The sequence below is a fragment of the Phoenix dactylifera genome, chromosome 6 (assembly GCF_009389715.1).
Source record: "Phoenix dactylifera cultivar Barhee BC4 chromosome 6, palm_55x_up_171113_PBpolish2nd_filt_p, whole genome shotgun sequence".
NCBI classification, from domain to species: Eukaryota; Viridiplantae; Streptophyta; class Magnoliopsida; order Arecales; family Arecaceae; genus Phoenix; species Phoenix dactylifera.
Genome location: NC_052397.1, coordinates 4512873 through 4536736, shown reverse-complemented (window position 1 = coordinate 4536736; position 23864 = coordinate 4512873). Strand labels below are relative to the sequence as shown.

At 42.8% G+C, this 23864-nt stretch overlaps 2 protein-coding genes, 1 non-coding gene and 1 pseudogene across 4 annotated transcripts; 3 read left to right on the top strand and 1 right to left on the bottom strand.

The window, feature by feature from the left end:
- Positions 1-1345: 1345 nt before the first annotated feature.
- Positions 1346-4792, top strand: LOC103702548. Of its 2 annotated transcripts, XM_039127194.1 has the most exons (3): positions 1346-1642; positions 3789-4075; positions 4238-4792. In XM_039127194.1, exons 1-3 carry the CDS (start codon positions 1421-1423, stop codon positions 4245-4247), a joined length of 519 nt encoding a protein of 172 aa, XP_038983122.1. In that variant the 5' UTR covers positions 1346-1420; the 3' UTR covers positions 4248-4792. The 2 variants fall into 2 exon arrangements, with proteins under 2 accessions (XP_038983122.1, XP_008783247.2); XM_008785025.3 differs by having other exon boundaries at positions 1347-1642; positions 3789-4788.
- A 3522-nt stretch (positions 4793-8314) lies between these two features.
- On the top strand, positions 8315-11952 carry LOC103702538 (annotated as a pseudogene).
- Positions 11953-14701: 2749 nt separating this feature from the next.
- On the bottom strand, positions 14702-15246 carry LOC113462403 (protein SENESCENCE-ASSOCIATED GENE 21, mitochondrial-like). The gene is made up of 2 exons (XM_026802596.2): positions 15130-15246; positions 14702-15044 (listed from the first exon to the last, which is right to left on the bottom strand). Exons 1-2 carry the CDS (start codon positions 15165-15167, stop codon positions 14819-14821), a joined length of 264 nt encoding a protein of 87 aa, XP_026658397.2. The 5' UTR covers positions 15168-15246; the 3' UTR covers positions 14702-14818.
- Positions 15247-19353: 4107 nt separating this feature from the next.
- On the top strand, positions 19354-19425 carry TRNAP-AGG. The gene has a single exon. It is a non-coding gene; the product is annotated as a tRNA-Pro (tRNA).
- Positions 19426-23864: the final 4439 nt, after the last annotated feature.

Below are 23864 nucleotides of genomic sequence, written 5' to 3'. Positions count from 1 at the left end.
TAAAAATAAGATTAGAAGATCACATGGCAATACTTTGATGCTTAAGATTTCTATTCTTTAAAAAAGTGAATCATGTAAAGAAAGCAACTAGATACGAATAAGAGAACAAGAATCAGACCGGCACTTTTTTTTTTTTTCTTGGCTCTTTTTCTTGCACCCATCTCTCAAATCCAATCATGATTCTTCTTCCTCAAGATTATTGCAAGGCAAGAAAGAGAAAATTACTATGTCAAACAACAAATCTAGGCGATGAGTGAGATTAACAGGGTCCAGTCTTAAACTAGCTCCCACTAGAACTAAATTCAGTAATACATTAAAAAAGTGGAGGGGAAGTTAGAGCTGGAAAGAGAAACTAAATAGGTCATTTCCTCCATCTCGTTTCAGTTAACTAGGTTCTTTTTGAAATAATTAGTTATTTTGATAATCCAAATCACTATAAAGCTGCATTTGGTGTTACTATTTCTTTTCTTTTTAAAAAATATCAGAAACACTAAATCTGTTTTTTTTGGATTTTTGAAAATAGAAATAATATTTAGTATCACTATTTTTTAACAATAAATAAGAAAGGATGTTTGGTAGCAGCTGCCCCTTCTCGAAACCGGCATTGAAACGCCGAAAGGGTTCTTCGAAGCCGGCTAAGACTGACGATGGTGAGGTGAAGAAGAAAGGAGAGACAATGAGATTCAATTAATAACATAAGATCCAGCGGTTGTAGTCATCCAATTAAAGGCGAGGTGAGGTATTGAAACGTTGGGACTAATTGTGAACATGTACATGGCGGTAGGATCCAGCGGTGTCGGAGATGGAAAGGTTGGGACTGGTTGTGGACGTGTACACAAGGGTTGGGATTAAGTTTCTCTGGCTTGGATGATGTCTTCTTCGACCATCTAGATCCTTTCTCCACCAGAAAATAATTTACAAAACTTCAACTTTTTATTGATTCATCATAAAATAATTGCCAATAATTTATGATTCTTCACTTAGCTTTGTTGGAAGGTAACCACTATATTTTGCTAACTTAACTTCATTCTTTTGATAAAGTCTTAATGCTAATTATGCCACACCCACGTCGATCAGTTTGCATATGATACTATAATTGCTTATGTCCATCTTCATGGCTATGCAAGCATTAGTTAAAATTTCAACAAAAAATTTTATCATTTTATTATCCCGTATGATGCAACTCAATTAAAATTTATCAATACTTATATGCCGAATGCATGCATGTCCGATTCCGTGAACATGTATTAGGGCATAAATGCTTCATGGGTAGGGGCATAAATGCATTAGGGCCCCTACACGTCATTAAATCACAGCCAGGTCCCCAGCAAATTGGTTCGATTTGATTGGCCGCAAACGATATCGATAATTACCTAGGGTTCTCCTCCTCTGGAAACCCTAGGGATCCACTAAAACCTTAATGGAGGAGGAAGCGGCGATCCTGGGGAGCAATCTGGAAGAATTCTCCGCCTCTGCCACCGTCGTCCCCTTCGATCCACCGCTCCCTCTCCTGAGAATCCCTGTGCCGGCCGGCCCCTCCGACGACCCGTCTGCCGGACCCTTCGTCCTCGTCTTTCGGGACGCTGGGAGCTGGCATTCAGCTTTTCGAGCCACGGAGGCTAAAATCATCGAGCAATGCGAGGTTCCTTCCTCCTTCCCTCACTGGATCGGTTTCCGTCTCGTCTCCTTAAACCCCAGATCGATCTAGGTTTGAATTTCTTCAGTTTTTATGATATGCCATTCCAGAATAGCTTATTTTCGCTGGCTTTTGCATTTGAATCTATCTCATTGAATCCATAACTGTTCTATGGAGTGCTAGTTCTTCTTTGGACGGGACAAATGTTTATTTTTTTTCGATTAAAAGGTTTTTAAATCTATATTATTCATAAATCCATTGTAAGATCTCAAGAGTCAGATAAAGCCGAAAACATTAAGATGGAGAACAATCAGAAAGAGCGACTTTGGATGGTAACACGTCAGATTATGATGCGAGTAGTTGATGTTGGATTTGGGGTTGAGAGACCCGTCCGTAGAATTTCTTGAAAGTGCAGAACAGAGTCTAGTTTTGTGGGCGAATCAAATACAAAATATATGGCACCGAGCTTCTTTATTATGGCGACATTGCACTTGAAGGCATGGGAGAGTAACTCCTCCTTGCATAGAGATAGAGCTTAATATTTATTAGGATACTTTGTTCTTTGCTTTTATTTGAACTTTTGTTTCCGCAGCTGGCCGAGCTGGCTGGCTGTAGAGTTGCCAGGCAGTAAGTTAAAACAGCTGCGCAAATTAAAGAGCACAAACCAGCCCTCGGCTGCTGAGCTTTTGTAGCCAGGATTGACAGTGCTCCACAATTCAATGCTGGTCGAATTAATGGTGTATATAACTCAGAGTTTCTGTTCTGGGTGAAATAATTATGTATTTTATGCAGGGTGTGAACTTCTTATAGCTTGAGCTACATGGATATGTCCAAAGTTTTGTGAAGGTTTGCTGAGAGGGTTGTTGATCAAATTGTGTCTGTAGTAACAAGAGAATAAGAAAAGCTAATAGAAATAAAAGAGAGAGGAATTTTGAGACTTTTAAGTTCTTGGAACCTCTGAAAGAAGATATTCTGGAAGAAGATCTAATTATAGCTTGCTACTTTTCTCAACAATATTGCAGCTTTACATTCTCCCTTCCTGATCATGCTATGCATAGTATCTTATCTGCACCTAGTTTTAGTTTCTAGATTGGAATTCTGTAGGACTTCTTTTTACTGCAGCTGACCAAGCTGGCTGGCTGTACTGGTGCCGGGCAGTAAGTTTAGCAGCAGCACAAATTAAAGAGAACAAATTTGTTCTTGGTTGCAGAGTTTTATTAGCCAGGATTGATAGTCTTGCACAGATATTGGAGCCAGGGTTGGTGATGTCAGAAGTCATGCCATACAAGTTAATAAAATCATAGAACCAGACTTAAGTATAGGCTGACGTTTTGAGTGCATACTGCAATTATTTTTCCTTACTTTGGACAGTTTTATCTTCCTGAAATATTTGGGTTCTTTAGTATGGAAATGTCATAGAAGTTTTTATATCTTTATGGATGTATAACATCAGGCACCTCCTTTTATAAGATAAATTAAACCAGACTTAGAAGAGGACTCCACCTCGTATGAGAAGACAGATTAATTATTTATGTACACACTGTACTCTCTCACCTGTTAATATTGGTGCAAATTTTTAAAGCATTTGGCTAAGTTCATTGAACCATATATATTTTCTGTTGCACTACATATATATGTAGATTTGTAAATTCAATTGCTCTAAGTTGGCTAAGGTTTGCTTAAGAGATGTTGGATATTTTTGAACTTTTGACTTTCCACTAAACACTTTGAGTTAATCTATATATTCATCATCAGTTGACATTATATATCTGTTTACCAATCAACCTGTGATCTTTATGGGTAGTATTTTGGTATTAGAATGTTGTGCAATTTTTGTGTTAGTGTGATAGCCATCTATTATCATCTGTGGGTCATGCTGTGTGTCTTTTGGTTTTATTTTTGGTATATCTGCATGAGTTGTATTTCTTGAAAGAGGGATCGCGCAGAATTAAGGCAAGAAGGGCAAACCAGCCACACACATGATATCAGACCTACATATCAAATAGATGCATCATGATAGCCTTCTTGTTAGTGTGAGGTGGAAAAACTTAGAACTTGTATGTAACATATAATTCTCTATCTTGCAAATCTTGACACCTTGCTTACATTCGTATGAGAGACTATGAAACAGTGACAGGATTTTATTTCATAGGCTGGAGCTCGTGTTGGATGCTCGATCAGTGCATCAAACAAATGCAAACCCCCATGGTGGAAAACTCTATTTGGAGTCTCGGCGGCAGATTTTGCAGAGCGAGAGAAATGCGAAGAGCGTGAGATGGCTTCCTGTCTCGCTGCATCTAAAGAAGCATGCATTCAGTTTGCAAAAGGGAAATGTTTACCTCCCTTCCGAGATGCAAGAATTGCAACAATTGATCTCAAGGGAACCATGCAGCTTGATTTTGGTGCTCCTGAAACTGCCAAGAACACATCAGAAGCCAGGTGTGCAGAGCCCAACTCAATTTGTTTTCATCAAGAGACTTCCTATGATCCGGGAAAATTCAATCCTGAAATTACGAATTATAGAGGAAGCATCCTATTGGAGAAATCAGCTTGCTGAAAATAGTTGAACAACGATGTAATGTTTGTGTGGCTTTTCTATAGGAAAAGGTGAACGGCCCGGGGCCAATGGGCTTGGGGAAATAGAAGCTGGGGACCCCCGTGAGGATGAGATATGAATAACAAATCATGGGGGAAAATAGTTCATGATCGTATGAGGGTTTACGTATGGGAGGTGATTTGTTTGCCATCAACCCATGTCATATAGAGCACAGTATGTATTGTACACTATTGTATATGTGTTGGAAATTGGAATGAGGTAGTCGTTTTGAAATATATGAGAGTTTAATTACTCAACATGGCCATCAAAAACTTCACGGCTAAAGATGTTGTGTTGAACAAGTTGATTTGCTCTCTTAGTTATCAATGTAATTAGTAAATGCCATCAAAGATGTTTAGGTTTCGAATAATATTGTGCAAGTGGATCAAAATTGGGGGATGTTAAGATATCGTATGAATTTGAGTTGTAATAGATGTCTTCAAGGATGTTTGGGCATTTAATAGGATTTCCTGAACGGATTCTAGTTCGAGAGATGCAAGAACATCATGTGAATTTACCGAGATTGTAAAACTATTATTTTTAGGCAGGTCACTGACTCATTGAATGCGGCAGGCAAATTTATTCGAACTCATTCTCCTACAATTCGCCGATCAAGCAACTGTAGGCATAATACTTTTGCTGCTTCATATATATAAACCAGGCAATATGGTTGTGGTTATATTATCCATATGAAAAAGTGATCATAATATAATTTTAATATGGTTGTGGTTATAAAATGATCATAAAGGATATTGTATAGTATATCTTAATGGAGTACAGTATATTATCATATTATATATTATGATATAGTAAAATATTGTTATAATATAATATAATATAATATTGAATACTACAACATAATAATAATATAGTATTGTACTTTTAATAGTATAATATTATTACAATATAATATATTATTATTATAATTTTAATATAATATAATATAATATAATATAATATAATAGATTAGAATCTAATCTAATAATAGATTATTTTTATTATATTTATAATAATATAATAATATTATTATATATTTCATAATAATATAATTATTGCAATATAATACTATAATATAATATAATATCTTTTATATTATTAATCATATAATATTATATTCATATTATTATAATATATTATATTATCATAATATAACTATTATGATTGTAATAATATAATATATTATGCTATTATAATATAATAATATAATATAATGTCACCTAATATATTATTAATATATTATTATATTATATTATATTTATAGTATAATATAATATTATGATATGATATTATATAATATAAGATGTACTCATGAGATTTGTTGGTAGGTATTTTAGTCATTAGAAAATTTATTAAAACTAAAATAACTTTTCAGCATTGGCTAGAAAGTACTTTTGAGAAGAAGCTCTAAAATAGAGCTTTTTTTTTAAGTAGATTTTTGTAGCTTTCTAGTAAAACCAAAACAATTTCTTGATTTCTTACTAAATATTATTATATCACTCAAAAATATTTTTGAAAGGTATTTTTTACTCCTCCAAAAACTTTGCCAAACAGAGCTAAGTCTATTAAAAAATTTGGCCTTTTTCTGTGAATAATTGGTGGTGGGCCGGGTCTTGTTGCGGTAGCGATGACTTATTGCCCTCTTTGCTCACATGCGCCACCAAAACGGACTAGATGTTCTATGTCGATGGAAGCCAATTGCATCCCGGACTCGGTTGTATCTTCCAAGCGGGTCAATCTGACCAAGTCAGCTATTACTTTCAGCCCGAAGACTAAAGTGGCGGTGAGGCACTCTATATTGGAGATCCTGGGGGTGGGAGTACAGGAGGGCACGATGACATATTTGGGGGTCCCACTTTCGGGCCAGCGGTTACGACGTAGGGATTGTACTTTCCTGGAGCTCAGCATCAGGCGTAGATTAGAGGGTTGGCAGATGCATACACTATCTATGATGGGTAGGATCACTCTGGTTCATTCAGTTCTTACCTCAGTTCCTATATACCTGCTTTCCAATGCCATTATTCCAGTTACAGTTCTGAGGTCCCTGGAGCAGTTATTCAGGAATTTTATTTGGAGGAGGTGCAGTGGTAGAGGTGGGGTCCACTTGATGGCTTGGGATGTTGTGTGCCAGCCAACTAGTCTTGGAGGTTTGGGGGTGCAGTCCCTGGTAGCGAGGTGAGAGGCCTTAGCGGCTAGACATGCGGCTAGATTTGTGCTCGAGCCCGAGAGTATGTGGTCCTCATTGATGAGGGCCAAGTATGGCGCCTTGGTTCCCGGGGTGCGAGCTGGTCGGCACCACTCTCCGGTCTGGAGGGAGATGTGTGCTAGAGCCATGGTGGTGCTTCCGGAGATCAGATGTATTATAGGTGACGGTCGTTTTATTGATGTGCTGGAGGATAGCTGGACGACGGAGTTGCCTATTTGCCGCTTGCCGACCACGGTGGATTCAGCGAGATTAGCGGGCTGCAGGGTCAGTGAGCTGTTGACTTTAGAGGGGGGACGATGGAGGGAGGAGTTGATCCGGGAGGTTTTTGGGGAGCAGTTGGCGGAGTCGATTTTGTCTCTCCCGGTTCCCTCTGGGGGAGGGGCTGACAGACTAGTATGGTTGCCGTCGTGACGGTCGCGGGTTCGAGTTAGAGATCTTCATGCCTTGATCAGTTCAGAGCCAGTTTGCCAGATTGAGGTTGGTTGGATATGGAGGTTGCGGATTCATTCCCGGATGGCGCTATTCATCTGAAAGGTGGCCTGGGGCTGCCTTCCAACCAGGAGCTTGTTAGTTCGGCGTGGCATGATGGTGTCTTAGTGCTGTGAGGAGTGTGCTGGTATCGAGGAGATGACCGAGCATGTCCTTTTGTAGTGTCCTAGAGCCCGAGCGATATGGAGGAGGTCACCGGTCCCATTACCCGACTCGGTGGTTTCTGTGCAGGATATGATTCAGTTGCTAAGAGTTTCCATGTGGAGTCCCAGATCTGCCGAGGCAGGGATTTTTGTGGGATACTTGTCCTACTACATTTGGTTGGATAAGAATGCCAGCCAGTTTGAGGGGAGGAGGTCGCTTCCGAGGATAGTGGTGGACAGAGCGATGCTATACACGAGGGAGGTTATTGCGGCCTCCGTTGGGTTTTCTTTTGGGATAGCCAGGGACATTTGGGGTACTCCTTATGCTGTTTCAGCGCCCCGGTTTGCCCATGTTTCTTGGGTACCCCCACCCCTTGGCTATTTCAAAGTAAATTTCGACGGTAGTCGGTCTTTGGATGGTGTGACTGGAGAAGTTGGATTTGTGATCAGGGACCATCTTGGTGGAATGATAGCGATAGGAGAGCGGCGTACGCCAGGACTTATAGTGGTCGGAGCAGAGTTGCGGGCTGCTTGGGAGGGCATATCTTATGTGTGGCAGGTACTGGGTGTGGAGCGGGTCTGCCTCGAGGGAGACTCATCGGTGGTTATTGATTGGCTCCGGAGGGCGGATCGGTTTGGGGATGGTCATCCTCTCATCCGGAAGACCCGTAGGATGATCCAGTTGATGGGTGATGTTCAGATTGGACACGTGTTTAGGGAAGCGAACAGGCTAGCAGACTGGGTTGCCTCTTTTGTTGCCCGGTACTCTGGAGATTTTCTCTGGACGGACGCATCAGACGTCCTTCATCCTTTGTATCTTTTACTTTACCGTGACATGGCTTGTTGTACTCATGTTAGAATTATATGAAATGAGTAGTCGCTTAAAAAAAAAAAAAAAAAAAAAAAGAAGAAGAAAGCAAGAAAGAAGGGGGACTCACCCTCCTTCGTCTTTTTCTGTGAATGATTGGTGGTGGGCCGGGTCTTGTCGTGGTAGCGATGACTTACTGCCCCCTTCGCTTGCACGCGCCACCAAAATAGGCTGGATGTTCCATGTAGATGGAAGCCAATTGCATCCGGAACTGGGTTGTATCTTTCCCGCGAAAGAATTCACCCTCCCTCGTCGGATGTATCAACCATTGGATCAGACAATGGTTGCTTCAAGATCTGCACAAACAGTTGAATGAAACGGTTCGGAGTGTTTTGAGGCGATGACGCGACAGATGATCGATCGTTCCCCGAACCTATTGCTTCTTATTGCAAATATCAAATATTGTGCAGGATATTCATTCGCGTGGCTTTTCTAAGCTGACGCGATTTACCCCTGGTGGGAGTCAACTGTGGAGTCAAGAAAAAAATAATAAAAAAAAGACTCAACGAAGCTGGAAGCCTCGCTTGTGGCGAAGCGGCCGGCCCTTTTTATCAGGCATTATTGCAGATCCAGGGCATAGAGGGAGAGTGATAGAGAAACATAGAGGAGAAAAAGAAGAGGAGGATGGCAGAGATAGCACTGAGCGCGGTGAGCTTGCTTCGCGATAGCGTGATGACGATGTTATCAGAAGAAGCTAATCTCCTGGGAGGCGTGCGGGCAGAAGTACAGGGCATGGAGAGTGAGCTGCGGGGCATGCTGACCTTACTGACGACCGGCGAAGCTAGCAGAGACAAGGAATGGGTGGACGAGGTGAGAGAGCTGGCCTACGACACCCAGGACTGCATCGACATCTACAGGCTCAGAATTGCCGCGGAGTCGAAGGAAGACGGGAGCATCGGTTTCTTGGACAAAGCTCTCCACTTCCTGAAGACGCTACCGCGGCGCCGCCAAATTGCCAAGGAGATCCAGGCGATCAAAGCGAAGTTGGAGCGTCTGCACAATATAAGGTCACGGTACGAGACGCAGCCGGGCTTGTCGACCGGGCAAGACTCCTTGCAGAGGCGAAATGATGCCCGATTGGCCGCTCCCTGCGTCGACGAGGACCAGCTCGTTGCCATGGAGGGGAGGAAGGACAAGTTGATGGAGTTGCTTCTCGGAGAACAATGCGAGCTCGCCGTCATCTCGGTGGTCGGCATGGGTGGCTTGGGCAAGACCACCGTGGCCTGGAAGCTGTTCGAGGACGAACGGGTGAAGGAAATCTTCCCATACAGCGCTTGGATCGGCGTCTCCCAGCAGTCCGATCCCCGGGTGCACCTCGTCCACCTCATAACCCAGCTTTTCGATCAGGGTCACCAGGTCCTTCCCCAAGGGCTTAGTTTCATGACCGAGCTGGAGTTGAACTGCAAGCTCAAACAATTCCTCCTTAACAAGAGGTACATGATAATTCTCGACGATGTCAGGGATGACAGAGTCTGGGAACGCATCGCATGCGCATTTCCCAATTCCAAAAATGGCAGCAGGGTGATGGTAACCACGCAGCTTCAGAATATCTCTTACGCAATCGGCAGTTGTGGCTACCACAACGAAAAGTACCCGCTGCCGTGTCTGCGAGAAGATGAGGCGTGGCGCCTCTTTTGCAGGAGGGCCTTCCGAGCCGACGCTGGGTTCGTCTGCCCGCAACATCTGTATGACGTAGCCAAGCGCATCGTCGGTCGCTGCGCGGGGCTGCCGCTTGCCATCGTGACGTTGGGCGGTCTTTTGGCAAACAAGCCTCGGACCCCAAACGAATGGGATAGACTTCACGAGAGCCTCATCCCCGAGCTCCAGAGCAACAAACGGTCTACAAGCGTGGAGAGGATCCTGTCTCTCGGCTATGATGATCTGCCAGCACATCTCAAAACCTGTTTCTTGTGCTTCGGCGTCTCCCCGGTGATCAAACAGACGCGGCTGATGAGGATATGGATGGCCGAGGGATTCGTCTGGAGAATCGAGGGCAGGACGCAGGAGGAGGTTGCCATGGACTACCTCAAAGAGCTCGCCGACCGGAGCTTGGTTCAAGTGTCGGATTTGGGCCCGCTTGGACGCGCCAAATTTTGCCGCGTTCATGGCTTCATGCATGAAATCCTCAAATCCAAGTGCAAGGATCAGAACTTCTGCTACCTCCTTCACGAGCCGCCCGCAAACGGAAACAACAACCAGCATGGCCCGGCATCACGGGCGCCGCCATCTCGCAAGATCCGGCGCCTGTCAGTTCGTGGCAGCAGTTCGCAAGCGCATCAGTCCATGGCGTCTCTGCTGCGGCGCACCAAGCTGCAGCGCACCAACTGCGGCGCCAGGCTCCGCTCCCTCATCATTGCAATTAGAGCTCCAACTCCAATTCTAGGCACCTTCCCTGACCTCTCTTACAAATTGGTGATGCTGAGAGTGTTGGATCTGGAAGGCACCAACGTCAGCGGGCTTTCAGATCAGATCGCTTCCTGCCGTCTTCTCAAGTACTTGAGCCTGAGAAATACTAATTGGATAGTCTACCAGAGTCACTGGGCAAGCTCCTCAACCTGGAAACGCTGGACCTCCGAGGCACCCGGATGAGAAGCCTGCCAGCCGAGGTCATCAATCTCCACCGTCTTCGCCATCTGCTTGTCTCCTGTCCGACCTCCTGCAGTCCAACATCGATAGACGCTACGCATGCAGCATGGTACGAACTCGCGGCGCGGCCGAGCGTGAGGGTTCCCCCTGGAGTCGGGCAATTGAGAGACCTGGTGAAGCTGGCTCTCTTCGACATTGGCCATGGCGATGGCGTGGTGGGGGAGCTGCGGAATTTGACGCAGCTGAGGAAATTGGGCGTCAGATGTATCAGGAGAGAAGATGGGGAGCAGCTGTGTGCTGCTATCGAAAAAATGAGCTACTTACGCTCCCTGGTACTTCACTCGGTGGGTACCGCTGAGCCTCTCGATCTGCAATCCTTGTCCTCTCCTCCTGGGCATCTCGAGCATCTATTTCTAGCAGGGCCGCTGGGGAAGCTGCCAACTTGGGCTCAATCGCTTCACTCTGTTGTAAAGATAGTCCTCATGGGGTCTAGGTTGGAGGAGGACCTGTTTGATGCCTTTCAACGCCTACCGAATCTAACGCTTCTCTCCCTCATTGAAGCGTTTGCCGGCAGGCATCTATGCTCTAGCAGTGGAGGATTCAAACAGCTCAAGATGTTACATCTTTCCATGTTGAATGGGTTGGAGTCGGTGACAGTGGCCAAGGGAGCAATGCCAGCGCTTAGAAAGCTGTCGATCTGGTACTGCTGGGCATTGGAGCAAGTTCCATCAGGTATTGAACACCTCTCAAGTCTCGAGGAGCTTCATTTGCTTGGGATGCATGAGGAATTTGTTGGCAAGCTGAGGAATAATGGGACAGACAGGGGGAAGGTCGAGCGCATCAAGATCATCAGATCGAGTACCTTGATGAAATCGCAGGGTGATGATTGGAGTCAATGGATGGACGACGATCTGAAGTGCAACATAGCAGCGGAGATGGAGGAAGAAGAAGACGAAGAGAATGACGATGGCCACATATGAAGTGGGCGGGAACAGGGACAAGGACACTAAGAGGGACTACTACAGTCAGTGGGAGCCTACGCAGAGGCCAGAGCTGGGATATAGTTGCTTCTTCCATCTGTTATCCGTTCTTTGAAGTACAGTAGCTGTTCTCTTTCAGATACTTCACACTCTAGCTCTCTGCTTCGGAAGCTGTTCTAAAGCATCGCACTTCAATCCGACATCTGAAGTTTCTAAACAGATCCTCTTCTCTTTCTTTAGCTGGAAATATCTTCTGAACCCTGCGCCTACTCCTTCCAATCTCCATCTCTTGCAGCAGACCATTGGTGATGCTTACTGTATGTTTTCCTGTCTCTCTCTTTTTTTCCCTTTTTTTTTCTGGGTCCCTCGTCGAATTGATGACCCCTGCTGTACTCTTTCTTCCCTAGTTTGCAATAAAAGCGGGTGGCGTTTTTAACCTCCCTTACCCTCAGAGAGAGTGAGAGAGAGTACATTATAGATGAACTACATTGAAGGTGCCAAGGTATATCTTTTACCAGAAGTTTGAGCTTAAATCCTGCTTTCAACAAGGTTTGGGTTGAAGAACATTCAGGGGAGGCTCTGGTTGGTATTTATTTCATTGGCATGCCTATGTATATTTACAATTAACATGCAGGTTTAAATAATTTATTTATCTTGGATCTATTTATCAGATTTTACACTCCCAAATTGTTAGCAAAAGTTTTCATTAATTTATACATTTTTTGATGCATAGATTCAACATTCTAGTTAATGGGATTTTGCTCTCTTGGTTAGCATCCTTCCCCTTCTTACATACACTAGGGCAAGTTCCCGATTCGTAACCAAGTGATGATATTCTCAACCTATTTATCAGCAAATTTATACTGGAGACACAGAATCCGAGAATGTGTGCTAATTCCCATTTTTTTTGGTTTTACTTCTTTGTACACAAGCATTTGCGAAATTATAGATTCAGTAAATACAGAGAGAAAGAATGTCAGAAGCTGAAGTATGCATATGTTTTAGAAAGAACTTATAGATAAATTCATTCACATATTTAGTGATTGAACAAGAGCACTTGCTGATCTTGGAGAGAAAATGGACAAGCCAGGTTAAAACAAAGCAGTAGGACCCCTAATTTGTTCAAAGGTCATTACTTGATTCAGCTTGGCTCGGTTGCACCCCCTAAGTTTCTTAAGTATCATCGCTTTGATAAAGAAGCATAAAAAAGTATTATTTTGGACTCTTGACTTGTAGTTTAAGCTATTTCTTATTTTCTAATAAAGTGGGGGGAGGAGTCATCAATTTGCTCTCCTACCCAAAACGAAAACAAAAAAAACCCGGGAGATATGAAAAGAATCAGAAATGGAAATTTGGAGCTCTATTTTTTTTAAGGAAAAAAAGGGAAATTGAGAAATGTTAAAGTTAAAAACGATTCAGCTAGAGGACTAGCAGCTGCAATGACCAACAATGTAGAAAGTTGACACCTCTCCTCAATCTATTGATGTAAAGGTCTAATATAAGGTGAGGACTGGTAGACACCCTTCTACTGTACTTGTACTTTTGTTGTTCGTTTATTTCCTTAGTGAATCGATTGGACTTCATCTATTTACCTCAAAAAAAAAAAAGATTCACCTAGAGACTGTCGATCAAATTTCATCTATAATAACAAGAGAGAAAAAGGAAATTTGAACTCAAAGTTGGAACCTACGAAAGTTAATTATATTTTTTCTCCAGAAAATATAATAGTTGTTCATCCACTCACATCTGAGCATGAGACTTTTTTTTCTAAGAAAAAAAAGGTGCTAACCAGCTGGCTTACAACTATTGGCTGCAATACTCCAAAGCAGGCAGTTTAAGGGCTGTTCAAATTAAATAGCACAAATCAGCTCTTAAAATTCTAGAAGGTGACTCCAGAACAATGATATCATGGCCAATACTTAGGCACTCATTGCTCTGTGCATCTGTTATCCAGTATATGGTTGGGCGGCATTTTATATAACAAAGCAGCTACCTCAGCAGCTCCATGATTTGATTTTGGCGGACGTTGATCGATGTATTTATTCTAGGGCTCATTAATATAGCCAACCTCGAAAAAAAAGAATAAGTGTTCCACATCAAATGGATCTAAGGCTGTCAATTAACAGAAGTCCAGACTATCTAGATTAGATCTTGCTTGGAAGTTTTCTTGTTTGATTATCTACTATAATATTTTCCTCGCTTTTTAGGTATATTTCAAATATCAAAGTTCTTTAGCTATATAGGGTGATGCACTAAGTGTACGGTATAGTTTCTCATGCTATTAACTTAATTTATCTTCTACTTTTTATTTTTACCAAAAAAAAATTTGGGCTATATCATCATAAAATTTAATTATTTGGCATGTATCAATTTTTTTATTGATACTTCGGTCTCTTCTTTTGTATCCATATCTGTTCAAAATATATGAATTTTTATATTAAATTAACATCTATAGCCATATCTATACCTTCAAATAAAATAAAATATCTATATTTATATATATAATTATCACATAAAATAAATATGAATTTGGATATATTAGTATTCGATGTACAGCAAAAAAAAAAAGCCATTCACAAACAATGCTAGTAAAGAATCGCCACTTATTTCTAGATCTATTATTCCAAACAATATTTTCTCTACCAAAAAAAATAAAATTATCACATATTTCTAGATACATTACTCCAAATTGTCACAAGCATTAGATTCGTGGGAATGATGAAAAAAGGTGCAATAACGAGGAATATTAAATTGGTGAAGCAATTGATGAAAAAAAAAGGGGGTATGCGCTATCTTCTCCAAGAAGTCTACGATATATTAACGGAAATAAAATTGATGAAGACAGAGGTACGCACGATCTTCTCAACGAAATCTACGCATTGTTTCCTTTCGAATCCTACTTTCGGGACCGCCCAATCCAGCGGAAAGGCCAAAAAAAGGTCAAATCCATTCTCCGGCCCTTTCATGCAAAGGATCAAGAAAATACCCTCCTTTTCCACTTCATCCAGAGCCGATACGTCGACTCATGACTCCAAATATTCGAGCCAAAATCCCCAAAAAAGATCGATAAATAATATATATATATATATATATATATATATATATATATATATATTATATATATATATATATATACAATATAACATATTGAACTGCCAAATAAGTGATCATCAAGTCCCAAAATTCTCAGAGAACACAGCTTTTACTACCTTTTAATAATTCTTCATTGATATAAAAAGCGTAAAAGGAAAGATAAAGAGATAGAGAGAGAGACAGAGAGATTATGCAGATCTTTTATATGTCTATTAAATATATTCTCAATTTTTCTTTGGAAGATATCGAGCTCGGAGCTCCGCTGCATCGACTTCATCGAACCGGTTTTCAGGGATCCAGCAACCAGTCTTGGGGTCTCTCATCCAGAATATCTCCTCCTTAGCCGGTCCACCAGACTCCATTGCCGCCGTCTCCGCCGCAGCCGCCGCCCTCCTCGCCACCCCAGGAACGGCACGTGCACTCGCCGCCGCCGCACTGTGACACCTCCGGCTGCAAAACAACATATAAAAAGATTAAGAAAAGAGAAGAGAACAACGAGTTAAGGGTGCAACAACTACCAGTGGCTTTTAGTTACCTGAGAGAGAGGAGAGAGAAGACCAAAACCTTAGACATCGTGAGAGAGAGAGAAAGAGAGTTAGGGAGCCACGAGGAAGGAGTGCAGAGGCTATGGAGAGGGAGGGGGGGTGTTTATAGAGGGAGGGGCGGGGTTTATCCGACTTCTGTTAGGAATGAGAAAAAGGAAAGGAGGGGGGAAGTTGTAGCGGGATTCTCCCGATCTTTTTCAAACTCTCTCTTCTCTGTTTCTGGTAATTTAGCTCGCGAGTCCTACGCATCCTATGTTAATGATTATAGATTGATTAGGAGAAGTATAAGATTAAGATAAGCATAAATCTTTTCTGTCTCCTGAGATTTATTTCACCATGTGAGTCCTCCACACACCGTGTATATGATTATATATTGATTAGATTCACTACAAGATTTTTTTTAATTATTATTTTTTAATACTCACGTGCTTCGCACACTTGGGTCCACCCTTAACCATTACTTCAAGATTACATAAATAAAGTGCTTCTGATAAAACTAAAACCTAGCTAGGCTTGGTTTATTTAGGCTGATAACTGATTGATTTAGTTGAATTTCTTCTACTGTTCATAGCACCCGAGATATAGTAGAATACAACAATAAAATTCTATGATTATGGAAAAAATACTAGATATCATATATAGTATAATACAATAGTAAAATCTTATGATTTAATATAAATACTAATTTTGAATATAACAATCACATCTAATGATTTTTGGAGATTGATTTGAGCTGATATATTAAGATTGTGCATGCAATATATGGCAACCATGATATCATACCAAAATTATGCATGTAATATGTGGCAGCTATGATATCTAATATCGTATATATAATAATAGGTGAGATTATGCCGGATTCTAAACTATAATAATAGTAGCTTCAACTTTTCTTCTTGATGAGAACGAAGGATCCAAAGAGATGAACCTTTTTTTTGGAAAAGCGCCAATAAGTTGGCTCGTTTTGGTAATTTGTGCATTAATTACATGTTGAGAAGGGGATTATAATTTACATACAAACATAGCCTTTTGTTTTTTAATGACTCTGTTTTAGAGGTCTAAATCAACCCATGCCAAGTTTTATATACATAGACATACACAAGCACAAATTTAGATATCTCTAAATATTGTATGAAAATTATTTTTCATAGTAAAATCCTTAGGTGAGAGTGGCTTGCTTGTCAGCTGAAATCAAGATGCATCGAGACAGACTTTAACATGACAGCATATAAAGCAAAGTTTCAGGTTAATATGTTAATCCCAAAATATCATATCATTATTTTTACATTTATTAATTAGCAAGGGTATCTCATTCCTAGCATGAGAGTGCTGTTATGTTCTTTTGCCACAATGATCGAATTGCAACATCCATGAGAAGAGCCTCATCCTGGCTGTTGCTGTACAATCTTTTCTATTCAATTATCCTATTGAGTCAATTTCAATTAACAATTAATGAACGCAGGAGCCATGCCAGAATATGTGATACATGTGGGTGGCTAAGAAGACTTATCCGTCATCAAGTCCCAATATCTTATAGGGAATTAAATTCTAATGTTGGCACCTGGTTTCCATCTAACTAGCCCGGCCTTAACTATAGAAAATGATTGCAGGAAGGAAGGAATTAGATGCCGCGAGGGGAAAAAAAGGAACTTTCTTCATGTTAAGCTTTATTCTCCATGGTTTTCATGGCGACCATGGTTTGCGGAGACCAAGTTGTTGACTCCTCAAAAAATTTGAAGTCACATTAAAGTTAGAAAGAATCTCTTTCTCGAAAAGAATACTACAGTGTTGCTAAATATAAATGTGCATGTAGGGTCTACACGAAACACGAAGCACACCAGTACTAATTACCTCATATAGCACCCAATGTATTCCATTGTTGCCTAGTGATTGAAGGAGAATTTTATTGGGTTTTACAGGCTAAGTATGCTTTTCGTGAAACTAATAAAGCTATGGACTGGATGGCTGCTTATGCAACCAGTCACTCTGGTAATATCCTGTGGGCTGAGATATGATCCATCCGTCTTAGCAAAAAAAAAAAAAAAAAGAAGAGGAGAATTTTATGATTCAGATTATGCGTGGACAGCATTAGCCTACTTGCCTACTTGCACATAATATAAATTAAGCGCACATACATATGTAAAAGCACAAACCTGATCATAAAATAAGCATCTAAATAAAGTAGGTACATGTACAAGTCTTTGGCAAATTCTTTCTTTTCATCTTTTTGACCAATTATGCTCGCCAAACAACAGATGACAATATCTACTCACATTTGATAATGTGCACTTGGAAGTCATTTGGTTATATCTTTGCATTTCGCAAGTTTGGTCCAGGAATCACCATCTTCTCCCATTAGCCTCAACACGCCACTATTAACGAAATCACTTTAGGGTCCACTCAAGCAGGCCAGGCTTCCACTTTAGATCACTTTTTGATGAAAGATGAGCCATCCAGCACCTGTGAGATTATTAGGTTTACCAAACAAATCAACTGTAGAATTACCCTGGTGACATAAGGGAATCAGATCCTTGCTTCTTTACTAATAAGTCACTCTACACTCATTGCATGATGCAAGGTCTGAAACGTTACAAAGCAGATTTTTTTTTCCTTTTAAAAAAATATACTTTGGCTCCTCCAAAGTTCTGCAAGAAAAAGTCTGGATCCAAAACTTTAGAAGTTTTGATTAGCAACATGCAGTTATTTCACTAGTGGTCCGGCTGTTCATCTCTATTAGACAGCATTATAGGTTACAAACATATGATAACTAATCAACCTTATGATATTGCTACAGTATCCTACTTACTCTAATATTAAAAAAAATCCAATAATTTTAGCCAAGCATGAAAAGATATTACTTATGCGAGATGGATGCTGAAGGCGAAGCGCATCCTCCTTAAGGGAGACTCTGTTATGATGATTAATTGAATACAAGATGAGGGGCGGAGGGGATGAAAACTTTTTGTTCTGCGACATCCGCAAGATGGTGGGGCATTGTAAGGCCTTCTAGAATATGTATGCATATTGGAAGGCAAACATGGCCGTTGACTGGGTCTCTATCCCGCCGCTGTCATTAATTTCTTCACTCTTGATTCTATTGGCTCTTTTCACGCTAGAGTAGTGATCAATAACCCTCGACATGATAGTCTCCACCCTCGAAGTCGTGGCAGCGATGACGTGGCAACTATCTCCACCGTGCGCAAAGGATACGACTGTTAGATCACGATCGGCACAGCTCTTAAAGTATACGGAACTTTTATGCATCACCTCCACGCATCTCAAAGCGACAAGATCCGGCGGTGGGTTCACGCGAAGGAAGATGAAACCTTTTTCGCGCGAAAGATACGACCCGGTCCCTCCCGTCACCCGCATCGTCGTCGCCGGCATCATCTTCCACTCCCTTCCCCTCAGCCGCCTCGTCGAGCTGCTTGCCCTCGCCACTGACCACCCACCCGTTCCCGCCTCTACTTCCGCCTTGTCCCCGACCGTCTCCACCACCTTCCTCTACTGCGTTCTTATCTGCGCCTCCACCCCGCCTGGTCCGCCGCCTTCTGCTTCCTCTGCCACGACGGCGATCCCTCCTCGACCACTTCACCTTCTCCCCCGTCCTCGCCAAGGGTGGTTGTTGCCGCTCGCAAGGAAGTTGTTTGACGAGATGCCGGCGAGGAATGTGCTATGATCTAATGGCGGAAGGAGATGTGGTTTCTTAGAGCTGCATGATTACAGGGTAACTGGCATCTGGAGGCAATGGAATTCTTCAAAGAGATGCATGCAACTGGAGAGAAGCAAGAGGCCCAACAAAGTTGCCATTAGTCTGTGTTTTTTTAATTTCTTCCAAAAATGGTTGTTTGGCCATAAAAAATATTATCTTATCTAATTAAAAAATTTAAAAAACTTTATTTTTTATTATTATCCATTATTTTCTATTATAGCACTGTAACAGTACCAGTCATTATTTCAGTAATTATTTTAATATTAAAAATTCAAAGAGTTACTATTGGAGACAAATAACGGCCGTTATAATCATCACAACGGTCAATATGTAGCATTTTTGCTGGGGGCGTAATAATGTGACGATGCATTATTTCAAACTATGTTCCATATGCATACATAGCAAATATTTTTATAGACACCTTGTTTATCTAGTTTAGGCGTATTCCTGTACTTATATGTTAGACATAACTATTTATATGTAGTAAAACACCGTCACAAGCGGGCATTTGGTCTAGTGGTATGATTCTCGCTTAGGGTGCGAGAGGTCCCGAGTTCAATTCTCGGAATGCCCCTAATTTTTTTTACAAAAACACCACTTACACCCCATAATGGGTGGTTCTATATACACCCCCCCTATTGCTCAGGACACCCCCAAAAAATTAAAAATACCTAATTACCCCTCACCCTCCCCACCCCCTCACCTAAATTGCTCTCTACACCCCCCAAACCCCCCCCCACCCCGCTCTTCCCCTCCAAAACACCCGTAACCCTTCCGCCCAAAAAACCAGCCTCAAGCACCTCGCCGGCGGCCAAACCCCCTCCGTCTCCCCCTTCTCCCTCTCGTCGCCGGTCGGTGCAGTGCACCTCGCCAACGCCCAAAACCCCCCCCGTTCCCCCTTCTCCCTCTCGTCGCCGGCATTCTCCCGATCTCCGACCACCTCGCCGGCTTCTCCCGGAACCACCTCCCCGGCCATCTCCCGAGCAACGAGCACCTCGCCGGCGCCTCCACGACCACCTCGAGTAGCTCCCCCCCCCCCCCCCCCGCCTCCAGTGCTCCGTTCGGCACTGGATCGCCGAACAGAACCCTTCTGTTCGGCTGAACAGTGCCGAACAGAAGCCCTCTGTTCGGCAACCCTCAACCGAACAGAAGGCTTCTGTTCGGCTGCACGGTGCCGAACAGAAGCCTTCTGTTCGGCTGCCACAGTGCCGAACAGAAGCCTTCTGTTCGGCTCTGTACAGCCGAACAGAAGCCTTCTGTTCGGCACTGTGCAGCCGAACAGAAGGCTTCTGGTGCCAAATCGCGTGCCGTGCTGAATTTTGTGCCGAACATTTATGTATGCAATTGAATTATTTTCTTTGATATAGCCTAACATTGAATTTCTATATTTTCAGACATGGATCCCCGTCCCGCCAGAGTTAGACCTACGGCGTCAGCTAGGAGACGTCGTGCTAGGATTGCTTCTCCCGAGCCTGCTCATATGCCATCGGACTCTCCTGAGTCAGAGCATGATGATATGCTCGCTAGGGGCGAAGACGATGAGTCCGTTGGACCATGTCCAGGAGGTCCAGAGGATGAGTCCGTCCTGATCAGTTTCAGGACGCATATAGCAGCTTCCATCTGGAGGCAACAGGTATTGTTTATTTGTTATAGCATTATATTTTGTTTATTGATGTTTTATAAAGTAGTAGTAATTATACATTTATATTACAGGAACGAGCTCCACTAAAGTGCATGAACCATACTGCCAAGGTTGGTGAATGGAAGTGGTGGTCTTCAAACCAACCAAATACCAGGTTCAGAGCACTATTGAGGCAGTCGGGCCTCGTAGAGTTAGTACAGTGCTCTTATCGATTCATCGATAAGATTCTGATTTCGGGCTTCGTAGAGAGATGGCAGCCTGAGACGAACACCTTCCATATACCATTTGGCGAGATCACTATCACGTTGGATGATGTATCCGCCATTTTAGGGATTCCTGTCGCAGGTTCCTCAGTATCAGTTTCTCCTGAGAGGATGAGTGATCGGAATGCTGAGGAGATACTTGTGGAGTTGTTGGGGGTGTCAGCTGGAGACGCGCGTCAGGAGGTACTGTCATCGCGCGGTCAGTCTGTGAGGATGGAGTGGCTGAGGACTCAGTTTCACTCTGTATCTGATAGAGACAGGCAGCAGAGGATAGAGTGTGCAGCACGAGCCTATTTGTTATTTTTGTTAGGCTGCACACTCTTTGCTGATAAGAGTGGGACCAGGGTGCCTATAGCGTATCTGTGTTTACTGCGGGATCTGGATAGGGTGAGCACATATGCCTGGGGTACAGCTGCCTTAGCATATTTGTATCGGCAGTTGGGGATTGCGTCGAGGTCATCAGTGAGACAGATCAGTGGTTATATGACGCTTCTGCAGGCATGGATTTATGAGCATTTTCCAGCACTCAGTCCTCACCCGTCGCTCGAGTATACTGATGCCAGTCCCCGCGTGCACCGCTGGATGCCCGGTACTCCATCCCGTACCACGATGGACCATTTAGTGGTTCTACGTGAGTCATTGGACCTTTTGAGCATCGATGAGGTAGCGTATCATATTACCATTTGCTTGTGTTTGTCAGTACTTTTAATATGCGATATAGTATAAAACTGAAATGGACCTTTTGTTTTGCAGGTTATTTGGGATCCCCATCATCGGCTTCGGGGAGATCGCCCATATATACCCGTCGCATTTTTTAGTGGCTCCATCAAGTGCCTTGATATCGTAGAACCCTATCATCCAGAAAGGGTTCTTAGACAGTTTGGTCGTATTCAGACCATCCCTCGAGCGCCACTAGCCCCTACGCGAGCCAACAGAGGTTCCACAGCAGGCTCGTACCGGATACATTACTCCTATATGGATCAGCTTTGGGAGCGGTGGGAGGACCACGTGCTGAGCAGGCGAGCAGGAGCCACCCAGTTACCCGGCCATCAGACAGCGTACCGGGATACATGGAGTGGTATCTCCGTATCTCCGTATCACGCACGTTGCAGTTCAGCCTCCTCATCTGCGCTCGAGTACTCATTCTGGAGCTAGGGGAGGTCATGATGATGCTGACATGCACCGGCGGCGTAATGCAGCTGCACTCGGTATCAGTACCGACATTGTACGGATGGTCCCTCAGAGGCTACGTCACTAGGTGCCGGCACCTATATGATGCTATTTCTCAGATGCATCAGGTACTTCTGGGTGATGAGCCTGGCCCGAGTACAGCACCCTCTCATTCGGATCCAGGACCCTCTCATTCGGACGTACAGCAGTACACGCGTCGACGATGGCGTCATTAGGGATTGATGATGGAGCCTTTGTAATCTTTGTAAAGCCTTTGATATTAATGAAAAATATATATTTTTGGTACATTTACGTGTAATCTTTGTAAAGCCTGGCCCATTCTATTTTACACAAATATAACAGTGCACATAACAATCAATCTAACAATGCGAAGACAGATATTTTTTGATTTATATTGATGATGGAGTTTCACAGTACATGACTCTAAGAGCCCAAAAAAATTTACCAACTTTCAAAAAATTGTACATATATAAATAATCAATCTAACTCTACTGTCTCGCTAATTATAACATTAGGTGAGATGCTCTCTTTGAACTGTTGAATCCGTGCTTCATATGAATTTTCCCATCCGGTAGCACAAGGAAGATGATATTTTCGCCAGTTGGTCGCTACTGGCGGAACGGGATGTCCCGGCAACAAGAACACCTTCAAAATTAGAAATAAGAAAATATTAATAGCTACAAAATTATAAATAAGCAAAATTAAATAAGCAAAATTAAATATTCGCAAGTGTTGTGAACGTAGTACCTCAACAAAATGATTTCCATTTACGAATCCGATAGCGATATCTTTGCGGGATAGAAGAGGTACTGGCACAGAACGGAGAGGTAGGAAGGTCAGACATTGTTGCAACGAGAGATGGTATAGGACAACATTATAGCAGGATGCTATAAGATGACCCATGTCCGGCATAGTCATCCATCTGTCATATGGTGGACAATCATCATAATATGATAATGCATGAGTGATCTCAGCAATCGTCCCTTCCACACCATATAATGTGCGATAGTGGTCCGAATGACATTGCAACTCTTGCAAGAAATCCTTCCTAACACGCACCAGTCATCTTCTCCCAAATCCCAGTAAGTCAGCTTATTGCCCTAAATCCGCAATTCCCATCAGCTTTTACATCCTTGATATGCTGGATGTATGGTCTCAAGGCAGAAGGAATAGCATCAATATAGATAATGGGCGTATGTGACTGGGCTCTAGTACGAAAAACCTGCAAATAATATCAAATGATAGAAAATATGTCAACAATGGGCAGAAATATCCAAATAGTTATCCGTCTCAGCACATCCCGTACCGGCACGGCACGGCACGTCCCGACATGTCCCGTATCGGCACATCTCGGCACGGCACGTACCGACATGTCCCGTATCGGCACATCTCGGCACGACACATCCCGTTATCGGCACATCTCGGCACGGCACATCCCGTATCGGCACATCTCGGCAACGGCACGTCCCGACATGTCCCCGTATCGGCACATCTCGGCAGGCACGTCCCGACATGTCCCGTATCGGCACATCTCGGCACGGCACGTCCCGACATGTCCCGTATCGGCACATGACATACCGGCACGGCACGGACCGTCCCGTAGACGTTGTGATACCTATTGTAGAGGAAATAAATATTTGGTACTTACCTTTTGCTTGGGCCGCCTCTTTTGAATCTGAGTAGATGGATTGCGGATGGTAACTTTCTCAAACACCAGGTGAATAACTATCCTGTCCAGATAGAACCAACTCAAACGCAGACGGGTCACGTCGAGTAGACGTATCAACCTTCATTGAAGCGCGCCCACGTGAACCGGTCTTCCGTTTTGCAGGCTCTAAAAGAGGTGTACTATCTGGACTTGCAATCTCTCGTAACTTCTTGATCATCTGCAATTGAGAAGCCCCATCTAACTTCTTG

Coding starts and splice junctions, on each gene's coding strand:
- LOC103702548 (XM_008785025.3), top strand. CDS start 1,421: ATGGAGGAGGAAGCGGCGATCCTGGGGAGCAATCTGGAAGAATTCTCC. Junction 1,643..3,788: donor AAATCATCGAGCAATGCGAG/GTTCCTTCCTCC, acceptor TTTATTTCATAG/GCTGGAGCTCGTGTTGGATG.
- LOC113462403 (XM_026802596.2), bottom strand. CDS start 15,167: ATGTCTAAGGTTTTGGTCTTCTCTCTCCTCTCTCTCAG. Junction 15,045..15,129: donor TTCTCTCTCCTCTCTCTCAG/GTAACTAAAAGC, acceptor GTTGTTTTGCAG/CCGGAGGTGTCACAGTGCGG.